The following is a 16,072-nucleotide window of genomic DNA, read 5'->3' as shown; positions in this document are numbered from 1 at the left end:
GTCACATAATGTTCTCGTCCGCGTTTGCTTATGATTGACAGCGTCTTTTGACCAATCAACGCAGACGTGTAAATCCTTGTCTAATGATATACCACGGAGGGCGGGGCTTCTTGAGCAAGAGTCTGTGTACACGTTTATCAACACAGATCTCGGTGCTCAAACGTCTCAAAGTGCGCCTGTTATCAAACGAACCCAAACATGGACCGGGCGGCTGTCTGAGCGGTAAGAGCCTCACGCACACTCCGGTCAACACGCACCGAATAGAAGTCAAAGTTAAAGTAAAAGGTGGAGATGTTTTATGTTTTCCTTTTGCCTGTCATGTAGTTATTGACCGTCTGCATGTTTACGTTTGTGAAACAGGTGATTTTGCCTTTGTTACCACGTTAATTTTGCACGACAGCTAGAGAACGTTTGCTCGATTGTCATGAAAGTGCACAAGGGACCAAACAAGCAGCCGCGATGTTTGTTGTCAGCGTGACTGAGTCAGCACATATGATCTAAAACTGTGACTCCGTGAACAATGGAACACAAGCACGAATGTATGTTTCAGTTAAGCTTTTAACGAGACATGCATTCCTCATTTTAAAGGATCTCTGTCTCTCAGCTTAAATGTGTGTACTTTGTTTTTTAACCAACTCTCAAATGTGAATCTCAAACGCTACGTTCATGATATGTAAAGTGCCCCATAAATTAATGTTATTGTTTGTATTATTACTCGTTTCTACTTTTCCTCAGGCTGACTTGAATCAAGTTTTCTCTATTGAATGTCAGGAAAACTGATAGGTTCAGCTGTTTTTCCTGGTTTGTTGTTCTTTAACCTGTTGACCTGTGAACATGTTGTGTCTTCTGTGTTCTTCAGGGAGCTTTGTTGTCCCTCAGTATGAAGGGTCTGTACCTGGTGGAGCCGGTGGTGGCCCTCTATGCCTTCTCAGGTTTCCTCATCTATCCCCTGGTGCAGCAGTATGTGTACCGCCGTATCTGGCAGGAAGTGACCAACAGCAGCTACCCCGTCTCTGACAACGCCTCCAGATGTGCCAACGTCAGCGGGGACGACGACAACACAAACTACCACAATGTGAGTGTCCAACACTGCATGTGTGAAAGGAACACAGTCCATTCTTACACAAACAACAGTGTATTCCTCAACCGTCTGACTCGGCAGTTAATTACAGCTGCGATCAGTGTTTAACATCCTGACTCAAACAAACTCTCTGCAGAGAATCCATTTCAGCTGCTGTTTGCATGTTGATCCACACCAGGAACAGTATTGGGATTTCTGTACATTTATTAATGCATAAAAGTCAGAATTCTGATTTCACACACACACACACACACACACACACACACACACACACACACACACACACACACACACACACACCTGTTGTGGTTTGCGGTGAGCTTGTTTCCTATTTTGTTTTGGTTGTGTCACTGAGGTTATTTATAAAACCTCTGTTTCCTCATTTTATGCTTGAATAATTATAAAACTTTATAAAGCAGAGAGCCGAGTTCACTCTGTGTTTAATGATGCGTTCACTTTGTTTCTCTTTAACTGAGGAGTCTTGACTAAAGGTAAACTGTACCCCTCTCGCTCTCTCTCTCTCCCCCTCTTCCTCTCTCTCTCTTTCTCTTTCTCTCTCTCTCTCCCTCTCTCTCTCCCTCCCCCCTCTCTCTCTCTCCAGGAGGTACAGAGACAGACGTCGCTCTTCTCGCTCTACTCTGAGCTCTCCTCCACCGTCCCCTCCTTGGCCGTCACACTCATCCTGGTTGCCCACAGCGACCGGGGCGGACGCAAGATCGCCATCATCCTGCCACTGACGGGCACGCTGCTCTACACGCTGGCCTTCCTGACCGTGTCCTACTTCGAGCTCAACCTCTACCTGCTGATCGGCGCCTCGCTGGTCAGCTCGCTGTTCGGCGGCATGGGGACGTTCTTCGGCGGCTGCTACGCCTACATCGCCGACCTGTGTGAGGACGGGCGCCAGAAGACGCTAAGGATGGCCGGCGTGGACATGGTGGTCGGCCTGCTGTCGGGCGGAGCGGCGTTATCCACAGGCTACTTCCTGAGAGCGGCGGGGTTCAACTGGCCTTTCCTGACGGCGGCCTTGTGCCTGTGCTTAGTGCTCCTCTACGCCATCTTCATCCTAGAGGAGACGGTGAAGAAGCCTCCACCTGACGCCTACGCCCTGGACGGGTCACAGCAGTGGGCCGTGGCAGACGTGCTGGACGGCGCCCGCAGGCTGTTCACTGGGGCCAGCCGGCGGTGTAAGACTGTCCTGATCCTCCTGATGATCGTCTTCACCTCCTTCTCCTTCTCCTACTTCGGCTCCATCTCCTTGATCACGCTGTACGAGCTCAACAAGCCGCTGTGCTGGAGCGAGATCCTGATCGGCTACGGCTCGGCGCTGTCCACCACAGTGTTCATCGCCAGTTTCGCCGGAGTGACGCTGTTCACGTGCTGCGGCGTCCCTCAGCTGCTCATCGTCCTGATGGGCATCCTGTCGGTGGTCTCAGGCCTCATCATGGTGGCGTTTGCTAAGACCACCTTAGTGATGTTCTTAGGTGAGGAGAGCTTTAACATCATGATGTCAGAGGGTTTGGAATCAGCTCAGTTTGTTTGTTTGTCTGGATCAAGTGCGTGGTTTTGGTCACCGTGTTCTTGACGGCGTTTGCTTTCTGTCCCGTGTGCAGTGAGGGCGCCGATGCTGCTCGCCATCATGCCGTTTCCTGTGCTGCGCTCCATGATGTCAAAGATCATCCCCAAGTCTGAGCAGGGTGAGGGTGAGGGTGTGTGTGTGTGTGTGTGTGTGTGTGTGTGTGTGTGTGTGTGTGTGTGTGTGTGTGTGTGTGTGTGTGTGTGTGTGTGTGTGTGTGTGTGTGTGTGTGTGTGTGTGTGTGTGTGTGTGTGTGTGTGTGTGTGTGTGTGTGTGTGTGTGGCTCCTTCCTCCTGCTTCATCAAACTTGTTTCTCTTGTTCCGATGTTGTGTTTGCCTCTCAGACGCTGACGTGTTCTCGTTGCGTGTTGCGTGTGTTGTGTTGCAGGAGCTCTGTTCGCCTGTGTGGCCTTCCTGGAGAGCTTAACCACCAACGTGGCCAACGCCGTCTTCAGCAGCGTCTACGCCGCCACGGTGGAGTGGTACCCTGGCTTCAGCTTCCTGTTGGCTGCCGGCTTGTGCGTCATTCCTCTGGCCGCCCTCGGGTGAGTTGGCAACATTCACTGAGCACAACAGGGATTTAGCAGTTTGCTGATAGATTATTGATCAGGAATCATGAAGATCATCGCCTCTGCAGACGATCAGAGGGAAATATGTCCAGATTCATTTCCTTCTGTGTCTTTATAAAGTGGATATGCTTCAGTTGTGACGCACACACACACACACACACACACACACACACACACACACACACACACACACACACACACACACACACACACACCTCTCTTTCTGCTGAGTCATTGTTTTTCCCGCTTTGCTGAACAGAAAAGCATTCGGCTCAATTTGGCAAACAAGGACACTCGGTTCCTCATTGCTGCATTCCTCACACACACACACACACACACACACACACACACACACACACACACACACACACACACACACACACACACACACACACACAGCTTTGTATGTAAAGTCTCTGAACCGTCCACACACACGGCTTCTTCTCCTTTTGTTTCCTCTCCGAACACTCTAACACACATCAGAGTGTGTGTGTGTGTGTGTGTCGTGCTGTGGAACGAGTCGGAAACAAAATGTTCTCAGGTATGTTTTGTTTGTGCTCGACAATGGTTGACACGGCGACGAGCTTGGAAACTGATCGGCTGGTTTCAGTCTGGCAACGCCTGCATTCAAATGATCCAGACCAAACTCTGCAGATGTAAATAAACCTTATTTCATTTTGGTAAGATGACTTGGTAGCATTTCTTCCCTGTCGTTCCCAAACTTAATTCTGTGTTTACAGAGTTTAAAGGAACCTTGAACGTTTCAATAAATCAATAGTAAGTATTGAACCTTAACCTGCAGAGAAGGACAAACAATAGGAAGCTTTACGTCTCTGCAGGCTTTGATAAGTGAACATATGTGTCAGCAGTGTGTGTGTCAGTGTGTGTGTCTGTGTGTGTATCAGTGTGTGTGTCAGTGTGTGTATCAGTACATTGATCCTTCCTTCAGGTTGAAGCAGCACAGTGAGTTTCTAACGCTCCTCTTTGTGTCTTCTGTCAGGACGGTCGGCGTGCTGGGGACCGACGTGGCCAAGGAGTCTCAGAAGCTCATCACAGGAGACGAAGACCTGGAAGAGGATCAGAACCAGAACAACGGCCTCATCAACTGAGCCTGAGCGGGCCGGCCTGAGCCTCACCAGCACTTTGATAGAGATGGGACCAGATTCTCCTTCTGAAGGCCCTGGACCAGACAGACAGACAGACAGACAGACAGAGAGACAGACAGACAGACGGACGGGCCAAGCCCTCATAGGTACCCAGACACGACTCACACACTGGGCTAAGGGTGTGTGACACCATGTAATGATGTTATGATCAGTGACTGATGTGTGGCTGTGGTGTGACTGACAGACAGACAGAACTACCTCAGCATGTTTAGAAGACTCAAAGCTAGTTTGAGTGTGTGTTTGTGTTTTGTACTCTTTCTACAGCGGTGACATCATCACCTGGAACAATATCTGGAGAGTTTGTTGTCTTGTTTTTTCACCGTACATCAATCAAACTGAGCAAGAGCTCAAATAAAAACATAAAAAAAAGAGAAAAAAATCTGTATGAGCTTTAAAAAAATATGAAATGTTAAAAAAGTTTGATTGTTAGAAGCAGAACACACACACACACACGATTGATACACACACACACACACGCACACACACGCACACTCCCAAATGACTTCATATTTAATATATCAACCTGATTTCTAAGCGGCTCTCTGCTGCTCTTGTCTAACAGAACACAGACGTGCCCCAGTGTGTAAATATATACGTGACTAATAAACTCAGATCTGATCCTAGCACGCGTCTTTGTTAGCTTCTTACCTTTTGTGTTCAATTGTGTCGTCTTCATTGTGTGAATTTTTAAATTTGAGTAATTGAATATTTAGGATCCTTTAAATCAATCAAACTGTGACAGCTTGAGGTCTCACAGGAAGCAAAGAAGAAAGAGAATCATGAACATGAATGAATAATCAACCGATCTTCTGAGAGCCTCATTCATCTAAAGTGTTTACTGTCCTTTCCTTTCTAACCACTAGAGGTCACTCTTACCCAGCATTTACATGTGAAAGAGTACAGAGGCTGTGAATGACAGCCAAGAGTAAAACAATCCGTCTATTTTTGTCCTTTATGTTCTTATAGTTGTATAAATGAATTACAAAGTTACAAATCTTACACTTTATTACTTTTACCTACACATTCCTTTAGATTACAGGCTGAGTCTTAAAGTGTTGATCCAGAGAGACGGAGCAGGTTTGTTACAAACATAGTATCTGTTAGGCAACAAGGGGACGATTGATACACACACACACACACACACACACACACACACCAAACTTATTTTATTGGATTTTCCTGTTCTGACTCTCCAGTTCTCCACCTCCTGTGTTCCTGCTCTATTCTTGTCTCTACATATTAAAGCGTATGAAACATTTCTCTTGGTCTCGCCCGCCTGTGGGACAGATTAACTGTAAGTGTTGTGTAGTGTAGTTTGCAGATTGAAGTAAAGTGTGTAAGCGAGTGAAGCATGCGTGTCTTATGGATGATGAATGGACGTCAGAGCTCCTGGCTGCGGTCCAATCAGATTGCACGGCTGGTTAGTTAGCAGCCTGGGAGTGTTGCTGCTCTGATGACTGAGAGTAAAGTGAGATCAGACTCACCTGAGCTCTGCAGCGGCTCTGTTTGTTGTCAGGTGGCTTCATCTGCACAGTGAAGCAGCTGTGATCCAGAGGCCAGAGCGGCAGAGAGACCTGGGCTGAGACAAACACAACACGGCGAGCTGGTTCGGTCCAGGACAGCCCTGCCAGTGAAAGTGTTCAATTTCCTCTTCTCATTAGCACATGAACCTCAGTTTGTCTTGGCTCCACGCATGGAAACACAAATGAGCTCTGCTCCTTTAGAATGTGCACTTATTTCATTTCCACCCTCAGAAGCCTGAGATTCATGTCTGCTGCTTCATTGTAAGGTAACGCTGAGGCTGAGGCTGAGTCTGAGGCTGAGTCTGAATGAAGCTCAGCCCCGGAGGTCACACTGAGGATAATCTGCAGTTTGGCGCCCAACCAAGGTTCTGCTTTAATAAGAGATGGAGGTGTGGTGAGGGGCGTGGGTAAGCCAGGAGACGGCTTCACAGGGTAAACCAGATGGAGATGGGGGCGGTGGCGGCGGTGGCGGCGGTGGCCTGCACGTGTGTTTGGCAGACTTGGGGTCGCAGAGGATTAAAGGGAAAGGTTGAGAGAGCTTGGTGGATCTTGGAGGCCGGGGATCAGGGGGTCTCTTGGTTTCTGGTTTCCAAACTGGCTGACTCAGCAGCATCATCATCATCATCATCATCATCTGTGCGTCACCACATCACACCGCCATCGTCCCGGCTCTGATGCTAACAGACCTCACTCTATCTCAGACTGCTTCTCCTTTGGCGGTGGTAATTTATGATAATAAACCAGCCCCATCTGCGGTGGTTTGCATGACTCAGACTAAGTGGGGGAGAAGAACGGCTCCCCACTTTGAATTGATTTGATTATCTGCGGCTGATTCGATCACATCAGGATCATCTGCTGGCGTATTTGAAACAGGAAGTACAAAGGCAGCACAGCACACAGTTTGATCACTGAATCATTCCCTTACCCTTCACTTTGTACCCCGAGTTCTTCCTCTGAGCCGCCTCACTGGAGCAGCCGCAGGTTAAACTCCGGGCTCAAAGGCGCCCTGACAGCCGCTGAGGGAAAGCAGAGCGTTACTGGCTGCTCTCTCTCAGGAAGGTTATGAACTCTACGCTCATACGCCTGCAGCTGGGACCACAGTGGAGTCACTTATGATGTCTGTGTGCTGAACATCACTGAATACTGAGCGCCTGATGATGTATCACCAGGTAACTCTGCTCATAATGACATCAGCATCTCGGTGTAACTGAGCATCCTGAGGTCTGATTTAAGGTTTGAGTGTTCTCCTCCTCCACACACATGTAAATGGATCTTCTGCTGCCAAAACCTTTCGTTTATGAGGACCCTGCAGTTCACAACATGTCCAGCAAGAGGCAGGGTTACATCAGTAATTCAGGCCTATACATTAAATGGCATAAATGAACTACATGTGCTGTGTGTGATGTTGTGTGTTGCAGAGACATTTTACTGCACAAAACTCCAGAACAAACAAACAAATAAACGAATAAACAGCAACGCTACATGACCGGACCTCAGTTTAGATAATGTTGCGGTAAATAAGCGTCGTCTCAAAAATACAAGCCTGAGCTCACAGTGCATCACACGGTTGTTGGTCAGTGAGAGAAGAAAGAGTTGTAACTTTGTACTGAAGCACCGAAACAAATGCACCAATATTCCATGAGATGAACGTTCTGGTCCCGACCTGCAGGGGTGCACACAGAAAGATCACACACACACACACACACGTTTGTAGACATTTTTAATGGCACTTCAGCGCTGACTTGTGGCCGTGAATATGAAATGATCGGCCTGGCAGCAGAATAAATGTAGAGAATGATTTCCCCACATCGTGATCTGAACCATCAGCTGGAAGTCGTTCATTCTGTTTGTTTCTCTTCCGCCCATTTCTCCCTTTACAAAGGTCAGGCTGCTGTGTTGGCTTCTCCCTCCTGAGCTATGGATGCTGTGTGTGTGTGTGTGTGTGTGTGTGTGTGTGTGTGTGTGTGTGCGTGTGTGCGTGTGTGTGTTTGTGTGTTTTCATAAAGTGTAATTTTATGATGCTGCAATCATCCGATGCTCCCACATGCCGTGTGTGTGTGTGTGTGTGTGTGTGTGTTTGTCAGCGAGCCAGAGTTCTGGCCCTGACCCATAATCACTGCCATTCCCTGCTGTTATAATCTCTTACTGTAGTTTGCTGCAACAAAACACACATTTTGACTTCACAGTGGGTCGTTTTGCTCTCGTTCCTGTTATTGTCCCTGATCGTGACGCCGTCCTGCTCCACACCTTCTGGTGCTCTCAGCCTGTTGTCTCTGTCTCTCCACCCTGGTCCTGTACCTTCTCTCTGACGGTTCTTCTTCTGACTCCTCATCTCCTCTCCACCACTTAACTCCACTTAAGAGGATTGACTTGCCTTTTATGATCTGTTTCAAATATAAATATAGATCTCCGGCCGCTGTTATTGGCTCATGGCTCGACCACAGACCTCCCCCCTGCCTGTCCTCTGCCATGTCCAAGCCTGGAGTGGTTTTACTGTCAAAACTCCCCCTTCCTACATCTCTCTCTCTCTCTCTCTCTCTCTCTCTCTCTCTCTCTCTTTGCTTTTTCTCTAAACATACAGTGAACTATTGAGTATTCATCTCCATCATTCATCATCTCTAAAATATTTATTCTATGTTTGATTACAAGACAATTTAAGACAATTCAATTGGTTTTAAAGTCAGTAGAGTTGTTTCTCCTGAGCTCACAGTTTGATCCTGTGTGTTCTTCATTAGGGAGCCCATGAGCTCCAGGTACTACAGGGAAGATTATAACTAAATATATCTTCAGTCGTGAGTCATACAGCCCATAGGATTCTTACTTAGTGAGTGTTAAAGAACAGCAACCACCCCCCTCCCCCCCCCCCCCCCCCCCATCTCCCTGAAGCGAAAGTAAAGGTCATTGTGTCAATCAATACTCTGCTCACTGTTTGCTGGGTTCTGCTTCAGTGGGTGGCACTAATCAGCCTGCTCTCTCTCTCTCTCTCTCTCTCTCTCTCTCTCTCTCTCTCTCTCTCTGAGGTTTTATTTTCTCTTGCCTTAAGTGGCTTTACATTAATGGCATTGATAGCTGCAGTGATTAAGCGTGCTGCTTCAGTGAACGTGACATCATGACAGTGTGACAAAAGTATAGATTTCAAAATGTCTGCATTTTCCTGCTTTCAGTTCAGTTGCAGGATTAAAGGCTTCACATGTTAGAGTTCCCCTTGCTGCACCTTTTTAAATGATGTCAAGGTAAAAAATCATAAGCTAACTAAGTCAAGCAGATGAGGAACGACGATAATGAAACACAAACACATACATACACATACACACACACTTTCACTCACATTTTCACTCTAACATTACAGTAAGCACAAAGCCAGCAAGCCTACTGTTCACACACACACACACACACACACACACACACACACAAAGTGATGTGCGAGCGTAGTGGGGCGCGTGTGTGTGTGTGTGTGTGTGTGTGGACCAGCTCTGTCTGGGTTTGGCCTCTTCTCTATTAATAGGCGTTCTCACTACAGTTTGCATTAGATTTGTTTCCTCAGTGCTCATGAGCGTCGGGTTTCTGATCACGGCCCTCAAGTGGAAAGTGTCAGCAAAAAAGTTCTGTTAGCTGAAGGACGAGGAGATCGGATCCTCGCTGCATCACAACAGAACTCATGTATTTGGTGTCTGGATCGCTGTTCAACTACGTAAGAGAATCCTGAGAGCTCACCAGGCCACCAGAGAGACGGAAGACTTCCAAAACAAGCTGTCACACACGCACGCACGCACACACGCACGCACACACGCACACACGCACGCACACACAGCTTTAGGGTGTCGCCTCTGATTTGCCAGTTGAATTACAATGTTTCTCATTTCAAGACATTTCCAGGCCTTGAACACAAATCCTCAAGCTCTATCACCATGGAAACCTGCTACATAGACGCCCTGCACACCTTCTATCATTGACTAGTGTGTGATACTAAATTAAATACACATATTGATCCATATTCCACTGCCATTGTGGAGGCAGTGGCTCAGTGGGTAGAGCTTCCGCTTGGGAACCGGAAGGTCGTTGGTTCGAGCCCCTGCCGAGGTGCCCCTGAGCAAGGCACCGAACCCTCAATTGCTCCCCCTTCTGCGAAGGGTGGTAATGTAATATAAGTCGCTTTGGATAAAAGCGTCTGCCAAAATGATTGTAATGATGTAATATTCACCACTGAAGCCACAAATCAACACAGCTGAACTGTGCAGTCGCTCCTCTGGATATCTGGGTGAAGTCCTTCCTTCCTTCCTTCTTTTCCAAACCTTGAGCCCACAGTGAGTTTTCTGAACCTTCTGGACGTCTGTCACTCCGCTCTGAGCTCTGGGTCTTTAGATGCTCAGCTTACTTCACCAGCTGACTTTGTCTCTCTGTCATTCTGAGCCTGAGGAGAGAAGCAGCTGCCTATGGTTCCATACTGAATTAATTGGAAACAGCTATACATTGTATTTGTTTGCCAGAACCCCCACACAAAAAAATGCAGCTTTAATATCACAAATATGAGTTACAGCGAGTTCAGATAACTCACATTTCAGCATGGAAACCTCTCTCCTCCGTGTTTGCTTTTCTAAGCGAGACGCGAGCCAAAGTGTTTGTTGTTGGAGGCGTTTCTCTGAGTGCTGTATCCTCTGTGAAGCTCAGTCATGTGTCAAAAGTCCCACAAACCAACAACCTTTGGCCAGAAACCCGCCGTCACGACTCCTTAAATATTATTGTTATACTTTCATTTGTCTGAATCAGTAAATCCCCTGACGTTTAACAGAGGAATCAAATGATCCGTCTGAGGGTTTGTTCTAATGAAGGCTGTTATTTGAGATGTGCTGCTCAGGATCTGTAGGACGATGATGGTAGATTGGTGGCGGTTTGGGAGGAAGACGAGGGGTTGAGGAGAGGATATGGGGATGTTAGGATGGATTCATCAGGTTCTCCCTCCGTCTCCCTCGTTCCTTTCCAACGAGGCAACAATGCTAGGAGGGAGAAGGTGAAGCTGGTGTAAGGAGCCAGGGGCCACTGCTTCGTCCTTGAGGCCTTAGCTTTGTTCTAGCTGTCACATGAAGTATGTGTGGGCCGGGACAGAAACCTCCTGGAGAGCACGAGAGCCTCCTACACCGCAGAAACAAGAGTTCAAGAAAGAAAGCCGCAAAGTTGTTGTTTTTCTTAAAAGATGATTGTGTGTTACGTTTCTTATCCAAGGAAAATAAACTCATCCAGCATCAGAAGCACTCAGATGATCGCTTTCAAGAGAACGGCTCTCTATTTGTCTCAGTTTGGTGTTCAGGCTGAAGCAGTTGATTGGATGGTCTCTGCAGTCATGTGACAGGAATGAACCCGATTAACTACATGTGTTGTGTGTGTGTGTGTGTTATTTATAACGGGCTGGCACTTTCAGAATGAGATTGAATCAACACTAACAAATCAAAGTTATGTCAAACAGACACGGCAGCAAATAACCAGCGTCTCAAAAACACCAGCCCTGAGCTCACAGTCGTCTTAGTCTTAGTATATGTTTATATTTGAGCTTGATACGATCTGATTTCAGCTGATTGAGGAGTAATTGTGTGATTGTTGGCGGGGCGTGTCTGAAGTGGAGCAGAGGTCTTTGCTGTAGGAGAAACAGGAAAACAGAAAAAGGCCGTTTCTCTTTTGTCTCCGTCTCTTCTGCCAGCTGTTCGGGCTTATTTGTGTCTGCTGGAACGCTGCTCACATCTGTCTCATGTCTTACAGTGATTGATGTCGGCCACGTGAGGCACACGTATGAACATGAACATATGCATGTATATGAGAACACGTATGTAGACGTACCGCAGCCATGCAGACTCTTATCTGAACGGCTTCCTACCCAAACACACTTCCTTTTAGTACTACTTCCTCTTCTGACACAGTCCCTGTTTCATGTAGGCCCATACGTTGCTCCAGCTTGATGTATGTGCAGAGTTCAGTTTGTCCAGATGAAGCCAAGCCAAACAGATGACAGCTGCTGTTTCACTGAGAGGAAACCACCGGGCAAATACCAATCTGTGTCACTCTCCCAACTGGAAGTACGGTCAGACTACAGCTTCAAGAATACTCGCTGAAACCACAGACACACACGCGCGCACACACACACACACACACACACACACACACGCACGCTCAGGCAGACACACCCACACATGCCATATCTTACAATATCTCATTCCTTTCTCTACGAGGGAACGTTAAGCCGTGTTTCTTTGGGTCCGACCTGCACCTGGAGACCTGCAGGCGCGGCCAAGATGTTTCCTGGACGTTGGCTGGAACATGCTAACTGCCACACCAGGGGGTGAAACCAGACCCTTGAAGCAGGACCGTTGAATCCCTTTATTCCTGCCTTCTCAGAGATAAAATGGAAACGACTCCTTCAGAGGAAGCCAAGGGACCTGAATCATTCACTCAAATAAAACAATTCCTGATAAATGTGTCTGATCTGACCTTTTTCTCCAAAGCTCTTTAAATGACCTCTGGGGTTTCCACCCGTTACTGTGAAATATGTGGTGCGTAATGAAGCTGGCTACTCGTCAGGAGCAGACTATACATGTGCTGCCACTTTAACGACTGAACTTCTGTGACCCAAACGCTCTGGCAGAGGGTTTAACCAGCTCACTAGCACCAGATGCAGCTTTGCCTCACGGTGCTGACGCTGAGGCTTCACACTGATGCAGTATGGGAGTTTAACCTTCATTTGACCTTATTGATTCTCTCTTTATCAGACTTATCACATTTATATTTACTGTTTAGTTGCTTATGTAGTAAAATAAGAAGCCAAGAGTGATAATAAAAGACAAAATGATGGAACAGGAGCAGTAAGACGAGAAGGACAAAGATGAAGAAGAAGTCTAAATGCAGCGTATTAATAGGATTCTGAGGCCATTAAGTATTCATGAAGTATTGCAGAATTGGAGAATGAGGATGAAGAGTTTGGCAGATGAAGAAATGGATATGGAGCAATCACATAATCACAGTCTGTTTAGTCTCAGTCTGGTTGAAGTCTTTGTATTTATTGCCTTCATTTGAGTAGAATCAATGTTTTGACCTGCATGTAGCCGTACGTACTGTTCCTTTAAGGCCCGCCTCCTGGAAAGTGGTGTTGTGTTGGGATTGGCCGAACATAAAAGTTATTTGTTCTGTAAAGACTGAATGAAGGTCGGGCTTCAGTCTGAAGCTGAAACAAGGAGGCAGGAGGAGCAGAAGTGAAGGAGTGAATGAAATCAAAGCTTCTGTCCCACTTTTAATCGACAAATCTCCTCATGGTTCCAAACACTCAGGGACAGGAAGGTCAACTTAGCCGGAGTAGCAAAAGAAAAGAATTTGACAGGAGAGGCTTTTCCATTCCCTCTGCTACACAATGGCAACTGTTTCCTAAAATCAGCATTCTTCATCTTTCTAAAAAGAAAGACATTTCTTTTTTGGAGCCATGAACCTTCTGGTCCCCAAGCCAGATCGACTGCAGGACCACAGCGCCATTGTTCTCAGAGATTTATGGACAGTATGTCATCGGCGGCCCGGCCTAAATGTTTCCTTCCCCGTGGTGACGCTGACTGTTTGCCCTCTCTCACAAACTCTGGACAGGTTTATTTTAAACTACACTCCAATGTAATTATTGTGCGTTGGTAGCAAATACTAACCTCTGCTGCAGCACCACTGGGCACACTGAGTAGGCCATCTTAGTTGTTGTCTCCTTTACACAAACACTACCCTCTCTCTCTCTCTCTTTCATTTGGGGCTTAGCTAAGTTTAGTGTGTATTGTCTTAGCTGAGACTTATGTCCTTGCAGCACCACATCGTCTCTGTGCGTTGGTCCGTACTTCACATATGAGCATCAGTCTGTACGTCTGTGTTTGGAGAAGAGCTTTTATAAGTGAGCACGACCTTTAAAATACTACAGGGGCCAAGTTTAGCAGGCGCACAGTGCATTAAACAGAAGCCTGAGCTGCTGCCTTCTGTGTTTTAAACAGAAAAACAGATGCCAGCATGCAGCACCGCAGCTCCATGTACACAGATTAAACACTGATTTGGTGAAGTATGGCCTCTATGCACAGAAGACTTATTTTTTATAGGGTACACATTCTTTAAAACACTCAAGTCAGGAAAACTTCTTGATACTGTTATGATGAGAGACTGTCACGAGTGTTGACCCGCGAGTGTGAAAGTTGTAGAAGAGGATCCAAGTATTCCTGCTTTGTTCTGAAATACATGTGTGAGAAGCTCTGAGGATGCATGGGAAGCTCGCACTCAAGCCTACATGCACACACACACACACACACACACACACACACACACACACACACACACACACTCACACACGTAAGTCTAAGTGCAGAGGACAGGGTGCTTTGAGGTCGGCCTTGTTGGTATAGGATGTCCTGTTTATGTCGGGCCAAGGATGAGGATGGTGTAAAAAGATGGACGGCACAGCTGGAGCTCGTAAGTGAGTGGCTTTGATCGGGACAAAAGGAAACTCTCAGTCTCTGTCATGTTTGTTTGGACGAATCGCCTGGCAACACAAAAATGACAATTCACATTTCTCTCTTCAACATTACACAGAAAGTTTCATCAAACTTTGGGGGGAAGACAACAAAGACACATAAGAGCTTCAAGAGAGACAACATTTCTTTCACGTATCAGTTTTCCTCAAAGTTGTACTTATGTGTCAAAGGGGAAATAAATGAGAGGAAACCCAGAGAGTAATGGCGGCCCTTACACGCTCTGTCTCACTGACACCTGGCTTCAGACCCGGCAGAGGTTTCACAGAGATAAGAAGTCCTTGATCCACCGAGAATGAAACCATGACCGTCTGGGTTCACAAGCCAGATTCTCTGCCTGCACTAATAATCCCCCTGTGTCCAATATGTTGGAACTCTGCGAGGGGAAAACTCGATCCGTATGAAGCGCTGATCAAATTTAATTCGGCATATAAATTTCTGTGAAAAGATGTACGGGACTCAGCGAGCTAGCAGAGGATCCTGCTCTGGGAGACGGGCAGTTTGATTGCAGAGGATGAACCTTTCCAGGCAGCTTTTGGTTCTGCACAAAATAAAGGAAATGATCAAATAAAGTGAAGGTGACAGAAGGAAAGAGACGGTGCAGACTCCAGCAACATCTGTGAGAACATCCTGGAGTGTTCAGATGATACGTTTGGCCACAACCAGACCACAACATGAGGAGAGGTGGCTCGTGATTAAATTCATGTCCTTCTAATTGTGAACAAATGCTAACCTTTCTTTCTCCTATGGATTATCTTCATATGTAACTCATTTGCAGCAGTTATGTACGTTCATTAGCTGCGGTTTTTCCCAGAGCAGGCATTATTATCCCACAGCAGTACAGGAAAGAGGGCGGCACGGATGGTTGGACGCACAAAACCTTGACCCAACACCACAACACACGGTTCACATCTGAAGGCAGGGAGTTTGTGTTGACATGTCTAATTCAGCAAAGTCTTTATTTAACCTTAGATGAGTTGTTTTGGTTGCCTAGCTTAACCTCCTTCAAAAACCTTGAATCACTCTCTAGGATGCTACAACAAACAGAAAAACCTCCTGTCCTCTCAGTTGTGATGTTATTGACGTTTAAATCTTTCTGCGAACAACAGACGAGGCCTTGAGAAGCGTCTCTTTGTATGGAGGGAAGTCTCAGTCGTTTAGTTTCCTGCCTGCCTCAGTCTGCAGGGAGGGGGATTGAGGTGATGGCCAACAGGTGTGAGAGCACAGCTGAGAGAGAAAACACTCAGACACAGCTGGTGGGAAAGAACAGGAGTTCACTTAGAGACTTCAGACATTCACCACCTGAGCTTATATCCTGAAACAACCTGAACACTGGCTGAGGTTAAACCAAGCGTCTGTTTAGTGTTCAGGGTTTTTACTGTGTGTCTGTCAGACCTGCAGGATCAGGCTGAACTGGACTTCACTGGTTTGGTTTACATGCACAACAGACCAAGATACTGTATCACCACGTAAACTTCTTCAATCAGGCAAAGCTTAGTCCTGCTATAAAATAAAAAGAAGACAAACTGAAGGATTGGACCGTCTCAGGGGCTAACGCTAATGCTAGGATGGAGCAGATGGTGGCATGAGACTCTAGAGCAGATAGTTGAGGTCATCTTACACCAGGCTGAG

The 16,072-nt window shown here is 46.8% G+C and overlaps 1 protein-coding gene across 2 annotated transcripts; it reads left to right on the top strand.

Annotated features, from left to right (window-relative positions):
- The first annotated feature begins 120 nt into the window (after positions 1-120).
- LOC143000386 (lysosomal proton-coupled steroid conjugate and bile acid symporter SLC46A3) lies at positions 121-5,050 on the top strand. 2 transcript variants are annotated; one of them, XM_076149693.1, is made up of 6 exons: positions 121-222; positions 860-1,075; positions 1,683-2,562; positions 2,692-2,775; positions 3,043-3,199; positions 4,224-5,050. In XM_076149693.1, the coding sequence occupies exons 2-6, from the start codon at positions 881-883 to the stop codon at positions 4,330-4,332; spliced, it is 1,425 nt and encodes a 474-aa protein (XP_076005808.1). In that variant the 5' UTR covers positions 121-222; positions 860-880; the 3' UTR covers positions 4,333-5,050. The 2 variants fall into 2 exon arrangements, with proteins under 2 accessions (XP_076005808.1, XP_076005809.1); XM_076149694.1 differs by having other exon boundaries at positions 127-285.
- Positions 5,051-16,072: the final 11,022 nt, after the last annotated feature.

Source organism: Genypterus blacodes, unplaced genomic scaffold, assembly GCF_046128005.1.
Source record: "Genypterus blacodes isolate CSIRO-AG114 ecotype Tasmania unplaced genomic scaffold, CSIRO-AGI_Gbla_v1 ptg000047l_1, whole genome shotgun sequence".
In the NCBI taxonomy this organism is placed as follows: Eukaryota; Metazoa; Chordata; class Actinopteri; order Ophidiiformes; family Ophidiidae; genus Genypterus; species Genypterus blacodes.
The sequence above is the reverse complement of the archived record's forward strand: the minus strand, read 5'-3'. Positions and strand labels throughout refer to the sequence as shown.